Source organism: Lynx rufus, unplaced genomic scaffold (genome assembly GCF_022079265.1).
Source record: "Lynx rufus isolate CCGP_SWC_20201006 ecotype Redwood Valley unplaced genomic scaffold, mLynRuf1.p SCAF_18, whole genome shotgun sequence".
NCBI lineage: Eukaryota > Metazoa > Chordata > Mammalia > Carnivora > Felidae > Lynx > Lynx rufus.
In genome coordinates this window covers 25,667,593-25,684,186 of record NW_025814832.1, presented here as the reverse complement: position 1 = coordinate 25,684,186, position 16,594 = coordinate 25,667,593, and the positions used below count along the sequence as shown (strand labels likewise).

Genomic DNA, 16,594 nt, shown 5'->3' with positions numbered 1-16,594 from the left:
CAGGGTCTGTGGTGAGGGATGATGGGGAGTGACTGCTAGTGGGCACAGGGTTTCTTTTGGGAATGATGAAATGTTCTGAAATTAGTGATTATGGCTGCACAACACTGTGGATATAAATCTCCCATCTTCTTCAGTACAGATTACTAACCACTCCCAAATAAATATAGATACCCCCAACTTATGTACCTCAATTCCTAAAACAATAAGTTTATTTAATGCAACAAACATTTTTGAATTGCTAAAATGCCTCTGCTTTTTCCTATCATCTACTGTATAGTACCTTTATGTGGAGTTTCATAATTGAAAGATCATATTTCTGCAAACACATCACTAATCCCTGAGCAATTTGTATAAATATAATATTACGCCTAGGGGGGCATAGGTGAGAAACTTTATAGATAATGATCCTAGTTAGACTTTAGTAACCTTTTCTCCACAAAAGAAAGCACTATAGACAGACATGGCTGGAGGCCAAATGCAGACCTAGGAGATTCTGAAGCATGTGTCTCAACAATCCTAATTCCATTGTTAGAATGTACTGACTGGGGTTCTGAATATCAAGATCCCAAATGAGTTAGCTTTTCACCTGGATTTTAACATTACAGTACATTAAAAAGAAAGAAAGAGAGAAGACAAATATAAGAGCTTGGTCTTTCCAGTCCTGATTTGGCTCCCTAGTAAGATGAATGTGATCTATGTCAGGGCTTAAATCTCTTCTTCCACTCCATATGTAGTCCATCCAAATATCTACTATTATTTTGTAAATTTTGACTTCTATTTATTCTACGTACTTGACAATGAAGATAATTATCTTTAGAAACCCAATATAAAGATTGATGGGATGGGCTGCCAGGTTTTAGTGAGAGCAGTGTTTTTTTGTTGGGGGGTGAGCTCACAATAAGCATTTATTTATCCAAATATCATAACATTAACTTAAATTAAAACATCAGGGAGCCTGGGTAGCTCAGTCAGTTGGGCGTCCAACTCTTGCTTTGAGCTCAAGTCATGAGCTCATGGTTGATGGGTTCAAGGTTCGAACTCTGTGTCTGACTCCGCATTGACAATGCAGAGCCTGCCTGGGATTCTGTTTCCTCTCTCTGCCCCTCTCTCACTCTCATCGTCTCCCCCCTCTCAAAATAAATAACTTGAAAAAAAAACCCAGTGGAGTTATAAATATAGATCTATAGCATAAATCAAGAGGAAATTACATTGTTATCTCTATAATAAGCCAGAATAATAAACTACATTATACTTAGCACCTTCCTGTTTTTCATCATCTTCAGGCTAAGTACCTAAGATCATGTTGACAGTGGTCCTTTTCTCTACACTTTAACGCTTTACATAACTCATTCTGAAATACCCATGTCTGTAACCAGAATGGTTAAGTGACGCATGATAACAACACTTATGTGGTAAGCATTTCATAATGTATACAAATCACTGTGTTGTACTCTTTTTTTTTAAGTAGGCTCCACGCCTAGTGTGGGGCTTGAACTCACAACCCTGAGATCAAGAGTTGTGTGCTGTACAGACTGGGCCAGCCAGATGCCCTGATAGCTAGAATGGTTAAGATCAAAGAGATAGGAAGACTGAGATGGAATGAAGGGTCTGCTGTTGTCTAAGGATCTTCTTGATTGCTTCAATTAAAGTCTTTCCCCATTTCTTCTCAATAGACTGTTGAAAAACTGGCCTGGCTTTAGGCTACCCAGATTAAAAAAAAACTTTTTTAACTTTTATTTTTGAGAGACAGAGACAGCATGAGTGGAGGAGGAGCAGAGAGAGAAACACACACACAGAACCTGAAGCAGGCTCCAGGCTCTGAGCTGTCAGCCCAGAGCCCGACATGGGGCTCAAACTCACCAACTGTAAGATCATGACCTGAGCCAAAGTCAAATGCTCAACTGACTGAGCCACCCAGGCTCCCCAAAGCTGCCCAGGTTTAAACAAAGTAGACCTCACCTTCCCCACTCCTGATAAAGAATACCGAGAGACAAAAAGACAACTGAGACATCATGTGGAAGAAGATAGGTTCTAATTATACATAAAACTCATTATGGTACAAAAAAAGAAAGCCCAAGTCCTTAATACTAAATCCCTGGTAGAGAACATGGGACTGATTGATAAAATCAATACTGAAAGTAGATTTTGGGATATGGTTACCTATAGTATGGTTCTGTAAAAAGGATTTATTCCTAACTTCCTTTGGCTTCAGTCTTATGACAAATATCCCAAACCTTCTTGAACAACACCTCTTAACATAATTCTTATTAAAAAAGTTAAAAAACACAGAGTGGTCCTGGAGAGGGTATAACTGGATAATTCAAGTCATACAACGGACATGTCCATAGGTACAACTTTTTTGGAGAGTAATTTGACAGTGTACTTTAAGAGATACACATATTATAACCTGTAGAAGCAAACATATGAGTAAAAATGGTTTGCAGAATTTTCATGGCAGCATTATTTGAAATTATGAAAAGTTAGAAACAGTTTTAATATGCATAAGTAAAAATGCTTAAATAAATTATGGTATATTCAGTCAGTCATTGGACTATTTATTGTACTTAGCTGCCTTTTAAAAGAATAAGGTAAAGAGGACGCCTGGGTGGCACAGTCGGTTAAACTTCCGACTTTAGCTCAGGTCATGATCTTACCACTCATGAGTTCGAGCCCTGAACTGTGCTATGCTGACAGCTCAAAGCCTGGAGTCTGCTTTGGATTCTGTGTCTCCCTCTCTCTGCCCCACCCCGCTCACGCTTTGTCTCTCTGCTCTTCAAAAATAAACAAACACTAAAACTTAAAAATAAATAAAGAATGAGGTAGAGCTACATGAGCTGACCTAAAAAGATGTCAATGATTATGTATTTTTTTAAGTTTATTTATCTTGAGAGAGACAGAGTGTGCGCATGAGTGCAAGCAGGTGAGAGGCAGAGAGAGAGAATCCCAAGGAAGCTCCAAGCTGTCAGCACAGAGCCCGACATGGGGTTTGAACCCACGAACTGTGAGATCATGACATGAGCCAAAATCCAGAGTCAGATGGTCAAATGACTGAGCCACCCAGGTGCCCCAAGATGTCAAATTATTAAATGACGGAAACAAAAACAAGTTGTGGGAGCATATTTATATCATGTTTTCATTTTTGAAAAATATAAAATACGCATACATGAAGACGTGCTAAGTACTGTACATATTATATATCTAGATATAAGTAGATACATCTGCTACCTTTGGAGGGAAGAATAGGCTTTTGGCAGGGGGTATTGAGAGAGCAGGGATAAAAAAGCCATTTGTTTACCACTTTGTATTTTTCTTTCCTTTTTTTTTTTTTTAACGTTTATTTATTTTTGAGACAGAGAGAGACAGAGCATGAACAGGGGAGGGTCAGAGAGAGCACGAAGCAGGCTCCAGACTCTGAGCCGTCAGCACAGAGCCCGACGCGGGGCTCAAACTCGTGGACCGTGAGATCATGACCTGAGCCGAAGTCGGAGGCTTAAACCGACTGAGCCACCCAGGCGCCCCTGTATTTTTCTAAGTGTTTGTTTTGTTTTGTTTTTGTTTTTTTTTGAGTTTATCATTTATTTTGAGAGAGAGGGAGAGAGAATCCTAAGCAGGCTCTGTGCTGTCAGCTCAGAGCCCGACACAGGACTCTATAGTCCTGGACTGTGAGATCATGACCTGAGATGATATCAAGAGTCGCTCAGTCAATCATCTGAGCCACCCAGGCTCCCCTTGTTCCAAAAGGTTTTGGGGGCACCTGGATGGCTCAGTTGGTAAAGCATCTGACTTCGGCTCAGGTCATGATCACACAGTTCGTGAGTTTGAGCCCCGCGTTGGGCTCTGTTCTGACAGTTCAGAGCCTGGAGCCTGTTTCCAATTCTGTGTCTCCCTCTCTCTCTGACCCTCCCCAACTTGTGCTCTGTCTCTCTCCCTGTCAAAAATAAATAAAACCTTCAAAAAAATAAAAAAATTTTAGGGGCACCTGGGTGGCTCAGTGGGTTAAGTGTCTGCCTTTGGCTCAGGTCATGATCTCACGGTTCATGAGTTCGAGCCCCACAACCGGGCTCTCTGCTGTCCATGCAGAGCCCGCTTCATATCCTCTGTCTCCCCCCCCTCCCTGGCTCTCTCTCTCTTTCTCTCCCCCTGTCTCAAAATAAATAAATTTTAAAAAAAGTGTTTTTCTTCAAAAAAAAGTTTTTGAAGGAAAAAACTTCAGAAAAAAGTTTTTTTTTCTTCATCAAAGATGAAGATCTTTGGCTACATGATGTGTTAAGGCCTGCTCCGAATTTAAAGTTCTGATACTTGTCTACTGTCAGGTGGAAACTACACCACATTTTCAAAATTGCAACCTTCTTATTCCTCACGAGAGACCATCAGTTTGCAGGAACGGTTCATTAAAGCTGTATGCTAGTGTCTTTTATTGTCAGACTACAGATGTAGGTTTACTAGATACAGGTTTTACCCCTGTTGTAAGTGAGAGGACTTTAGGTATAATTAGGACATTTTGGTTATTCATGATCTTGTGAAGAATTCTGCTAAAAGCAATGTATGTTACCTGTAGCTATCATGGACAAGAGCTTTGACTCTTTGGTTTAGATTCTGTTACGGATTAAACTATAAGAGCTCTCTATACATATTTGGTTATTGTGAACGTAAAGACCATACATTCCACATTAATAAGTGGGTCAGAGTTGGCAGATACAACATCCACAAGATCAGATCATCTTCAGCGTCTGAAATTAGGGCTGTGCTTTTTGTCTCCTTTTTAACTTGAATCTCAATGCAAAACTGCTCTTAAATAAGCCAGATGCATACCCCTGGCTGTAAAGAATAGAAAAACAAGTATCTCATGTGTTTTTGAAATGATTTTATTGTTACAGATCTGGAGAGGACACATCAGACAACTGGTCTTTTATCCAACTACTTACAGTTACCTAACCAAGATTATACTGATTAGAAATTATGCAAACCTAATCTATTCATATCTGGAAATCCCATGTAGCACACTAAACCATTGAGTTCCTCAGGTGTACAAGTAATCAGCTGCTTAATTATTAGCTAGACTAAGTTGACCAGGGAAGTTCTGTCTCTCTAAATGAAAAGCTCTATAGGAATGTTAATGAGACTGATTTTTTTTTTTTTTTTTTTTTTTACTATGTTGAGCAACTGGCCATATCACCTTCTATGAACATTTTCCAAACAAAAGTCATCTTAGCTATGCTCTGTGGTATAGAATTTTGAGCAATTCATTAACCATTTGTTGACATGCTGGAAATAACTTATAATTTTGTCTTGAGGAAATAAAACTCAGTGCAAAAGTTAGGGTGGTGCTTTATTGGGATGAAGTCATGGTTAGGCCTTTTATTTTCCATCAAAGGATGACAGATATACTTGTTCACTGATTTGAAGTACAGGGATCAATCATCAATCCACAACTAAGGATATTTCAGTTGTAGGACCTTATAAGAAATACAATCCTTGTGCTAATCTTACGAAAACTTAAGAGAAGTGATATTTATAGAAAGAAGATTGTCTGTAGGACATTCATGATTCCTTTAAGTATGCTATATTCTGTCTGTGGTGGACACTGTAATTGACTTTCTAGCACCCACTTCAGCCCAGTTAATTAGTCTAAACCTGTCACAGTGATTGGTTAAGGCCTATGCCAATTTAGGCTAATGAGACCTGAGAAGAGGCTTTATTGCAGTATAAATGCCTGCCTATCTCTCCCCTCAGAGTGAACAAAGACACATGTTGATCCAGTATTTGCTGGCATCCATCCTGTGCCTATAAAGAAAAGAGCTTTTAGGACCAAGCTGATGCTGTTGCAGCAGAATAAACAGAAAATTGCTGATGACATTGTGGATCCCCTAAATCAATTAACCTTGAGATGCAGGCAGCCTGTTCTTTGTATTTCCTTTTGTATGAAATAACCTCCCTTACGGTTTAAGCCCATCTCCGTTAGGGTTTCTATTACTTGTGGCCAAAAGCAACCTTGGATCAACTGGACTGTCAGAAGCATGCATTTTTATATACTATTATTTTGTTTTTAACTATTATAAAGGTGCTACAAGATGTGACCATATGAAATGTGTGACTGAATTTGCTTTGGGACTTTATCCACCAAATCTAAGTAGACTGCTTTGAGAAATTTCTCTTAGAAAGTAGTGCTAGAGAGGCGCCTGGAGACTCAGTTGGTTAAGTGTCCGAATTTGGCTCAGGTCATGATTCACAGTTGGTGAGTTAGAGCCCCACATCAGGCTCTGTGCTGACAGCTCAGAGCCTGGAGCCTGCTTCGGATTCTGTGTCTCCCTCTCTCTCTGCCCCTTCCCCACTCACATTTTGTGTCTCTTACAAAATTAAACAAACATTTAAAAAAATTCTTAAAAAAAAAAAAAGTAGTGCTAGAAAGAGCTCTGATTTTATGGTATAATGTATATGTTTCTTCTTTCCTGTTAAGAATATTATTTTGTTTATGCTACCAAGAAATTTAAAACTAAATGTGAGGGGCGCCTGGGTGGCGCAGTCGGTTAAGCGTCGGACTTCAGCCAGGTCACGATCTCGGGGTCCGTGAGTTCGAGCCCCGCGTCAGGCTGATGGCTCGGAGCCTGGAGCCTGTTTCCGATTCTGTGTCTCCCTCTCTCTCTGCCCCTCCCCCGTTCATGCTCTGTCTCTCTCTGTCCCAAAAATAAATAAACGTTGAAAAAAAAATTAAAAAAAAAAAAAAAAACAAAACTAAATGTGAGACTCCTCTATAGCAACTATGTAAACTCTTCCAAGGGTACATCTGTTTCCTTTCTGGCTTTGGTTTTCTACTTTAAAAAATATTTTTCATAGTCCTCATAGTTTATTTGTATTTATTATTATTTGCTCCTGATCCAAGCCATCTCAAGTACTCTGGAGACAAGTTTAATAAATAAAAATAAAATGGATTCCAGCGTTATAGCTGACATACTGATTTACATATAAGATTACGATATGCATGAAATATTGCCGACAGAGCCCCCCCAGGTGCCCAGAGAATTTATAAAATTCTTAAAGCAAAATTGACTTTAATTTACTTAAACCTTTAAAGCATATACTATATTACACTTGTTGCCACTTGCAAAAGAGTTTAGCTTATTATTCAGATTAAAATGACCTTTACAGGTGCTCATGAATAAGGAGGGCTTTAAAAAGACACGACCCTTGCATTTATTGCCAGGGTGCTCTGACCTGTTTTTACAGGTGGCTTCTAGTGTAGTGTAGTGTAGGGAGTCACAACACTTTAAGCAAATCAATTATTTCCAATAACAATGCTTCAAAATAAATATTTAACCTCTGTAAGACTGAGTAAAATTCTAGGCAGTGTTTCTTGACATTAATGTGGTAAATGAGATTTATAATTTCCTAAATTAGAATTAGAGATTTAACATTTTATAGTCACTAATTTTTAAGAGTTACTCTATTATTTAATCTTTTTTCCCTCATAACCATAAAATTCTTTATAAAGTTATCCCTCCCCTAGCCCTCTTTTGGATAGCCAGAAGTGTGGAAATTATTTTTTTGCTTTTAACAAATTATATCAGTTAGAAATATTTTATCATCCCTTGATGTAAGTAATTGAATTTGTATGGTACTTGTACGTACATTCTCAAGTAAAAGATTGCCCAATGTTTTATATGGGCAGTATTAAGTTGTAAGTTGCTCCAGCTTTTGTGTTTGTTCAAAAGAACTTCTCTCTTTTCGTGCATGTATTAACATAGCCAAGTTATTTATAGGTAAAAATCAAGAGAAACTCATTTATCATGTAATAAAGCTTGTCTCCCTCTCTTTTTAGGATATTTTCTTTTCTGGATGTTGTTACCTTGTGTCGCTGTGCTCAGGTCTCCAGGGTAAGAATGACTGATGTGATTATGGGGGAGATCTGTAGTAGGCAGATCATTTACTTCAGATGTTGTATGTTTCAGAGAATGTTATTTCATCCATGGCATTCCCAAACCCATGTAATTCTATAGTAAGATTCTACTATATGTCTCTATCAATTTTTTGGGTTTTTGGTTTTTTGTTTTTTGTTTTTTTTTTTCTGAGAGAGACGGGAGGGAGGGCAGAGAGAGAGGGAGAGAGAGAGAAAATCTCAGGCTCCCTTCTGCTAACATAGAGCTCAGTGTGGGGCTTGAACTCAACTCTGACATCGTGACCTGAGCTGAAATCAAGAGTCAGACACTTAACCAAGTGAGCCACCCAAGCTCCCCAGTTTTTTGGAACTCTTGACTATTTGTGTAATGTAAACAGGAAACATTTTCAAGGAAAAAGTATTATACGTGCAAATCAAAAGGTTAGGCTCTCTTCTGAATTATAACAAAATAGTGTTTCATTAAGTTTTCCTAATTCATTTTATATACACACACACACACCCCACACACAGAGGCTCTTGAGAATCTAATTCTCATTTTTTTCCCCATATTACTTTCAATTATCAATTGTTTTCAGTTTCTCATATTATCAAAAGATAATAGCTAGAAATTAATTTATTAAAAAACTATGGGGCATTCTCTAAGTTTTTTATTTCACTTAATTATCTATTTTTGTTAATTGACATTGTTTGACAAAACTGAAACGTCATAATTTTACTGGCTGCTACTAATATAGAGTGGATTCTGTGTTGTGTTATGGGAAATTTGTTTTATGAACCATTCAACTCTCTTTTGTGATACAGATATATAATGAATAACTTAAAATGAATGAACACCTGCAGTCATCTTTTTTTTTATAAGCTGGAAATGGCTTTTTGCTTTTTCAGTTAATAAACACTGAGAAACTACTGTGTATCAGATACAGTCCTAGGTGCTGGATATATAACACGGTTCTATTATAAAATATGGTTTTTATCTTTGTAGGTGTGTGCAGGTTTTCAAGTAACCAACGCTGCTTCCCTCAAAATAACCCATAAAACTTACCATCAAAAATTCACGGTGTCTTGCTAACTTTAATGTAATTCTGCATCATAAAAACCTACTAAATCTGTGTATCAGCTACTTTGGAAACCATCAGCAGTATTCTGATGTTTTCTCTTCATGACTTTTTTGTCCCCTGTACTTGAGTGGTTGCTTTAGACATGGCTGGTACAAATGAATAGGGTTTCCTTAATATCTCTGTGTGAAGCTGAGGTCATCATTGAGAAACAAAATACCCAGGCCAGTGTCTAAACATGTTTAGTTGCAGGGTCTCATGTCACAAATGTTGATCTGAGTGAATTTTAATTGTTTTCATTTGTAGGTTTCTCTTCCCTATTATGTTTTAACTTAAAGGAAAGCACAACACCAATTTTCATTAAATGGAGACTTGGCACATCAGTAGTTATCCTGTTGTTCTCTGTACTTTAAGTAGTTAATGAATTTGTTCTTTTAAAAAAAGATTCTAGGGGTGCCTGAGTGGCACAGTCAGTTAAGCTTCCAACTTTGGCTTAGGTCATGATCTCATGGTTCGTGAGTTCAAGCCCCTCAGGCTCTCTGCTGTCAGTGCAGAAGCTGCTTTGGATCCTCTGTTGCCCTCTCCCTCCCCTGCCCCCCGCCCCCCCATCATGGAATCTAGCCCTGTTTAGGCCTGCTTAGGATTCTCTCTCTCCCTCCCTCTGCCCCTCCCCTGCTCACTTGCTTTGTCAAAATAAATAAATAAACTTAAAAAAAAGGGGGGGACTCTAGAAAGGAACCTGTCATGCACAGTTTCCTTTCTTGTATCTCAGTATTGACTCTGTTTCAGTGTGTTCCAGTAAGAGGTGATATGCTAAGTTTATAACTCAACAATACTAAGACTTTTGTTTATACTTTAATAGGGAAAACTTTTAAAGGCTTTCTCATTAAAATACGGAATGATCCACACAAATTAGAAACTAAATCTTCCAGTTAGAAAAAGACTTTCTGATTAGGATACTTATCACAACCTGTCCTTTCCCAGCTCCCCCCCACCTCCCACCCCACCCCAGCTGCTAGTTTCTATACCCACTCATTTTTGAGATAATCTAATTGGGTAAACTATGAATCAGAAATAAGACAGACCTTTTGGGAGTTGATGGTGGTGGGTGTGGGATGGGGGGTGCTGAGAAATTTTTTGGTCAATTTCAATCATTAGTTTGAATTGTGAACTTGCATATTATTGATTTCCCCCCTTGAGCTTCTGCTCATTTTGTCTCTTTTTCTTCAAAACAGGCCTGGAATGTTCTGGCTCTGGATGGCAGTAACTGGCAGCGAATTGACCTGTTTGATTTCCAGAGGGATATTGAGGTATAATTATGTGGTGTGTGGCCCCATTTCTCATGTTAGAATGTAATTACAGCATGGAACAGATTAGCCCCAACCATATAAATCTCCTTTCCCTGGAGAGAGAAACTATTAATTTCAGTGCATCTGAACTTCATGGGAACTTGCAATGTTCCCAACAGCTTGCTCAGTTTTTGAGAATAAGCAGAACTGTTTTACTTATAGAATACTAAGTTATTTAGTATTAATAGGACTACAATTTTTTGCTTTTATTTTTGTGGTGGAAATGTGAACACATTTGCTCATTGTAAGGAAGTCTTTTTATATTTTCTTATTGAAGAATGAGTAGACTTAACAGTTTGTTGGGGGATGATATTTGCATAAATTCTTCTTGAGATGAGCATTTTGGTTTTTTGGGAGCCTACAGACAGTTTTTGTGGAGAACAAAAAAAGAATAAAGCCAAATCATTTAATGAATTATTTTTGCTAGGAAGAGATTTTTCTTTTCCCCTTCTCACTTTTCCCCTGTATTTCATCATAGTATAGCCTATTATCTCTAAACTGGAGAAGGATAATGGCTTAAGCTTAAAATTATCTTAACATGAACCTGAGCTCTGTGGTCCTTGGTTTTCTTGTCAAGAGAAATAATAGCTTCCTCATTTGTTATAAGAATAAAATAAGATTTAGATTTAGATTAAAAAAAATTTTTTTATAAGTTGCAGTGAAACTTGTGGATCCATATAAGAAGTTTTTAGGGGCACCTGAGTGACTCAGTCAGTTAAGTGTCCGACTCTTGCTTTCAGCTCAGGTCATGATCTCACAGTTTGTATGATCGAGTCCCACAGCAGGCTCTGTACTTTTCTCTCCCTCTTCCTCTGCCATTCAAGCTTTCTCTCTCTCTCTCTCTCTCTCTCTCTCTCTCTCTCTCAATCAATCAATAAATAAATAAGCAAGCAAGCAAGCACTTAAAAAAATAGAAAAAAGGGGTGCCTGGGTGGCTTAGTCGGTTAAGCATCTGACTTCAGCTCGGGTCATGATATCAAGGTTTATGAGTTCAAGCCCTGCGTCGGGCTCTGTGTTGACAACTCAGAGCCTGGAGCCTGCTTTGGATTCTGTGTCTTCCCCTCTCCCTCTGCCCTGCCCACTCTGTCTCTCAAAAACAAACATTTAAAAAAAAAAAATAGAAAAAAAAGTTTTTAAAAAGCCTCACATGAATTTACCGTTATACACAGAATGTTCCATTTCTACAGAAAGTGCTTTTAAAATAATAGCCACTGACATTATGCAGGATTCTTATATTTTTCACAGTTGTCTAATCTTCATGGATATAAATGTTTAAAGCAACATGGCCCAGAGAATCATTCAGCAAGCTTTTGATAAGTGTCCATTGAGTCTCTGCTGTATTCAGAGTACTCTAGTAACACTTTGGAGAGGATTCAGAAATAATCAAGGAAGCTAATGTCCTTCAGTAGCTGCAGTTTGACCAGTAGAGCAGCCTACATTAACATAGTGGCATAAAACTACAGAACTACAGAGAACCATTCCCTCAACTAGAGAGTGCCTTACAAATTGAACAAAATAAACAAATAGGGTTTGAGCCTGTTTGGGGTAGATAAGTTAATCAGGAAAGCTTTCTCAAATAAGTTGACATTTCTTTATTGAATTAATTAAGTTTTTAAATCAAGTAGAAGCCTTTGTTTATAGATTATTAAAAATGATGTGTTCTCTTCAAAAACAATGTGGTGGCTTATTTTTGTTTACCTGTTTTTTCTTTACAGGGCCGGGTAGTGGAGAATATTTCAAAACGATGTGGGGGCTTTTTACGAAAGTTAAGTCTTCGTGGGTGTCTTGGAGTAGGAGACAATGCATTAAGGTAAGAACATGATTATTGATTAACTGATCTTCTTGAATAAGTAAAGAACAGCACCATCTCACCCAGAAAAAGCTAAAATAATTTTGTGTATTCTTAAGCTATTCTGAAGCCAAACATACACATATTATTTATAGCACAAAAAATATCCAGTACTGGGATGTATGGTTTTGAGAATAAAACAAGAACAAATACCTCCTGCCAAAAGCCAGATTCCTCATATCATAAATGGTTCTTTTGGAGTCTTGAGTAAAAATTGTTCTTAATTTGTTAACTCAAAGGTAGGGTAATTGTAACCTTGGTCAACAAAAAGATCAATGTTTAAAAGTTTGTGGTTACCCGAAAAACAAATAAGCCAGTGAAGAAATGAGCAGAAAACATGAATAGACACTTCTCTAAAGAAGACATCCAGATGGGCAACAGGCACCTGAAAAGATGCTCAGCGTCGCTCCTCATCAGGGAAATACAAATCAAAACCACACTCAGATATCACCTCACGCCAGTCAGAGTGGCTAAAATGAACAAATCAGGAGACTATAGATGCTGGAGAGGATGTGGAGAAATGGGAAGCCTCCTGCACTGTTGGTGGGAATGCAAACTGGTGCAGCCACTCTGGAAAACAGTGTGGAGGTTTCTCAAAAAATTAAAAATAGAGCTACCCTATGACCCAGCAATAGCACTGCTAGGAATTTACCCAAGGGATACAGGAGTGCTGATGCATAGGGGCACTTGTACCCCAGTGTTTATAGCAGCACTCTCAACAATAGCCAAATTGTGGAAAGAGCCTAAATGTCCATCAACTGATGAATGGATAAAGAATTTGTGGTTTATATACACAATGGAATACTACGTGGCAATGAGAAAGAATGAAATATGGCCTTTTGTAGCAACATGGATGGAACTGGAGAGTGTTACGCTAAGTGAAATAAGTCATACAGAGAAAGACAGATACCATGTGTTTTCACTCTTATGTGGAGCCTGAGAAACTTAACAGAAGTCCATGGGGGAGGGGAAGGAAAAAAAAAAAGAGGTTAGAGAGGGAGAGAGCCAAAGCATAAGAGACTCTTAAAAACTGAGAACAAACTGAGGGTAGATGGGGGGTGAGAGGGAGGGGAGGGTGGGTGATGGGTATTGAGGAGGGCATCTTTTGGGATGAGCACTAGGTGTTGTATGGAAACCAATTTGACAATAAATTTCATATTAAAAAAAAATAAAAGTAAAAGTTTGTGGTTGAAAATGAATTTATTTTCATAATTGTGAGTTACTTTTGTATCAACATCCAATATTACCAATAATATCTTTTATTATTTTTTGTAATGCTTAAAATTGTGGCTATTTTGTTTCAAACCTTTAACTTTCTTCCCTGTAAAGGACCTTTGCACAAAATTGTAGGAACATTGAAGTACTGAATCTAAATGGGTGTACGAAGACTACAGATGCGTAAGTATTTTATGTTTTAGAGGGGTGAATCATAGCCCCTTGTTTCCTGCCTATGCTAGCTTTAAATGTGGGCTATTAAATATATTTAGCAAATTTCATTTTCACCTTACAGAGGAAAGATATTTTGAAAGGAGAAAACATTAAAATAGAAATGGCATAAGAAACTAGTTTTGGAATCTGACCCAAATCCTATCTTGATATTTAAAGTGAAACTTAAAAATTGGAGTCCGTGTGTATGCAGTAGGGATACTAATACTAGAAATTACTAGGACTACTTATGTTTCAAGAAGATACTAGTAGCTTTCATTCAAAAGGCAGAGTAAACCAATAATTCTGTAAAAAGATAGAAAATCTTAAATACATATGAAACAACTTGTGATCATCGATACTGAGAGCATTTGTTAAATGACCCTTTAAATGTGCTATGTCTGTGTCAGGTACAGTATAAATGGAATAAAACAGTTGTTCATCCTTGAGAGCTTACTGTCACAGACGTAATAGATGTGGAAGGCAGACATAAAAAACATTCAGCCCCTGCCCTGCCCTGCCCAATTCAGTCCCAGGTTATCTATTGGTGATGATATGTATCAAATAACATTTAAATATTATATAGGGAAATTGTTGCCTGTTATGAGATGAAGTGAAGCCATTGAGGAAACATGTTTATACAGGGAGGGGGGCCAGGATTATTTAGTGAATGTTCCTATTCGGAAAGGCCTCATGAAAGAGATGGGATCTTTAGAATTGAAACAGAGGGTACAGATTGTTTATTTCAGTACTTTGAGGTCACAACATTATTAACTTTTACTTAAAAAAAAATGTCTGAAAGACAAAAACTATGGTTATTCTACTGTGGTTATTCTAACAAGTATTATTTCTGTGGATTGATTTGACCTTTAACATGAGTAACATATCTAACTCCTCCCCCAACCATGACTTTATACCAGTAGCCCTCCATTTACTTTAGATAAATTACCTGTTTATTTTTTTCTTTTGAATACTTAATATTACAGAGATTAAAATTTTGGCTACTTTGGTAAAAAATAAAAGTGACATATAATTTACACTAAGAATAATTTTCTAAGAATCTATTCTATATACCAAAGATAAACTGACAAAAATGTAGTACAATTTATGCGCAAAGCTATTCATTTTTACTGTTTGTAATAACAAATACTACATTATTTTCAATAGCAAACTATGGGAAAGAACCCAAATATCAATCAGTAGAGGACTGTTAAAGGAATGAGGAGAGTATATAGTATTCTGGAATGATCTCTAGGACATTCTGTTTAAATTAAGGAAGCAAACTGCAGAGGAGTTTGTATAAGATACTTTTTGCAGAGCCAGTAAATACCCATGTTTACTTATATTTTCAAAAAGAAACAATTTAAAGATTATAAAAATGAGTAAAAATGGTGACCTGTAAGAGAATAAACACAGAGACAGGGATGAAAGGAAGACTCTGAAGTATCAGGTTTTGTAGTTTTCCTTTAATAGCTATGTAAATGTTTTACATACATAATTAAAATATGAATTAAGTCAAAAAGAAATCAAAGCAGTCCCTAAAAATTGAAAACAAAATAAAACGCATGAACCCAATCATATCAAGTTGGAGCTATAACCACAGAGAGAAATTACTTCTACTGACTTTTGATTTCTTTTTTTTAAGGTTTTTTTTTTTTTTTTTACACTTGATTTTAGCCTAAAGGCCAAGAAGCAGTAAGTTTTTTGGGTTTTTTTTTTTTTAATGTTTATTTATTTTTGAGAGAGTGCACAAGCTGGGAGGGGCAGAGAAAGAGGGAGACATATGGTCTGTGTGTTGACAGTGGCACTTGAACTCACAAACCGTGAGATGACCTGAGCTGAAGTTGGATGCTTAACTGATTGAGCCACCCAGGCGCCCCTCTTTTTTTTTTTTTTAAGTTTTATTTATTTATTTTGAGAGAGAGACAAAAAGAGCACAGTGGAGAGGGGCAGACAGAGAGAGAATCCCAAGCAGGCTCTACACTCCATGCAGAGCCCAATGCGGGGCTCAAACCCACAAAGTGAACTGTATAATCATGACCTGAGCCAAAATCAAGAGTCAGATAAATGCTTAACCCGATTGAGCCACTCCAGCGCCCTTTTATTTCTTTTTTTTATTTTTTTTTTAAACTTTTTTTTTTTCAACGTTTATTTATTTTTGGGACAGAGAGAGACAGAGCATGAACGGGGGAGGGGCAGAGAGAGAGGGAGACACAGAACCGGAAGCAGGCTCCAGGCTCTGAGCCATCAGCCCAGAGCCTGACGCAGGGCTCGAACTCCCGGACCGCGAGATCGTGACCTGGCTGAAGTCGGACGCTTAACCGACTGCGCCACCCAGGCGCCCCGACGTCATATTATTTTAATCTGTAAGCATATATTTCTAAAAGATAAAAGCTTTTAACATAAGCATGTTAATTTTATCACTCCTATAAAAAAACTTAATATCTTAAAATCATCAAATAACCACTGGCCAGTTCAGATTTTTGCTGCTTCTAGTGACTTCAGAAACACAGTATTTTAAGCATCATATATAAGAAAAAAGACACAAACTTTAAAAAGCAAAAATGGAGACTTCTGCTTCTGCCATGACAATAAATGCCCTCCTGCCATAAACAACTGTAAAACTGTACAAAACATATCAAAGAACCAGTTTCGGATGTTGGACAATATGCAGCACAGAACTGAGCAATTAGGTGAGCCCTATGACCACCCTGGCTTTCTGCCTGGTGGTGTTTTCCAGATGATGGTATAAGGAGAAAGAACCCAAACAGAGAACAAGGTTCTGGCTGATTTGAAGAATAAGAGATCAGAGTTCAGGAAGGCAAAAGTGGCTGGAATTTTTATCTTAAGATGGGAGAACTACTCAAAAAGGCTACAGAAATCTACATTGATATGGCTGAATAGTAAGCTATAAATGGACATATTGAGACCCCACAAAGCTGGGTAGAAAACATCTAAAAGGAAGGAACAATTACCAGGAAACTGTAAACTGAGAAATTGCCAGAGCTTAGGTAAGGCTGAG

At 37.6% G+C, this 16,594-nt stretch overlaps 1 protein-coding gene across 5 annotated transcripts in view; it reads left to right on the top strand.

Annotated features, from left to right (window-relative positions):
* FBXL20 (F-box and leucine rich repeat protein 20) overlaps nucleotides 1-16,594 on the top strand; it is a 97,430-nt gene that overhangs the window by 60,055 nt on the left and 20,781 nt on the right. For all 5 annotated transcript variants that reach the window (XM_047081184.1, XM_047081180.1, XM_047081181.1 and 2 more), the window contains 4 exons: nucleotides 7,817-7,871; nucleotides 10,185-10,259; nucleotides 12,014-12,108; nucleotides 13,477-13,545. In XM_047081184.1, coding sequence (XP_046937140.1) covers nucleotides 7,817-7,871; nucleotides 10,185-10,259; nucleotides 12,014-12,108; nucleotides 13,477-13,545 — 294 coding nt within the window. The remainder of the gene's footprint in view (nucleotides 1-7,816; nucleotides 7,872-10,184; nucleotides 10,260-12,013; nucleotides 12,109-13,476; nucleotides 13,546-16,594) is intronic.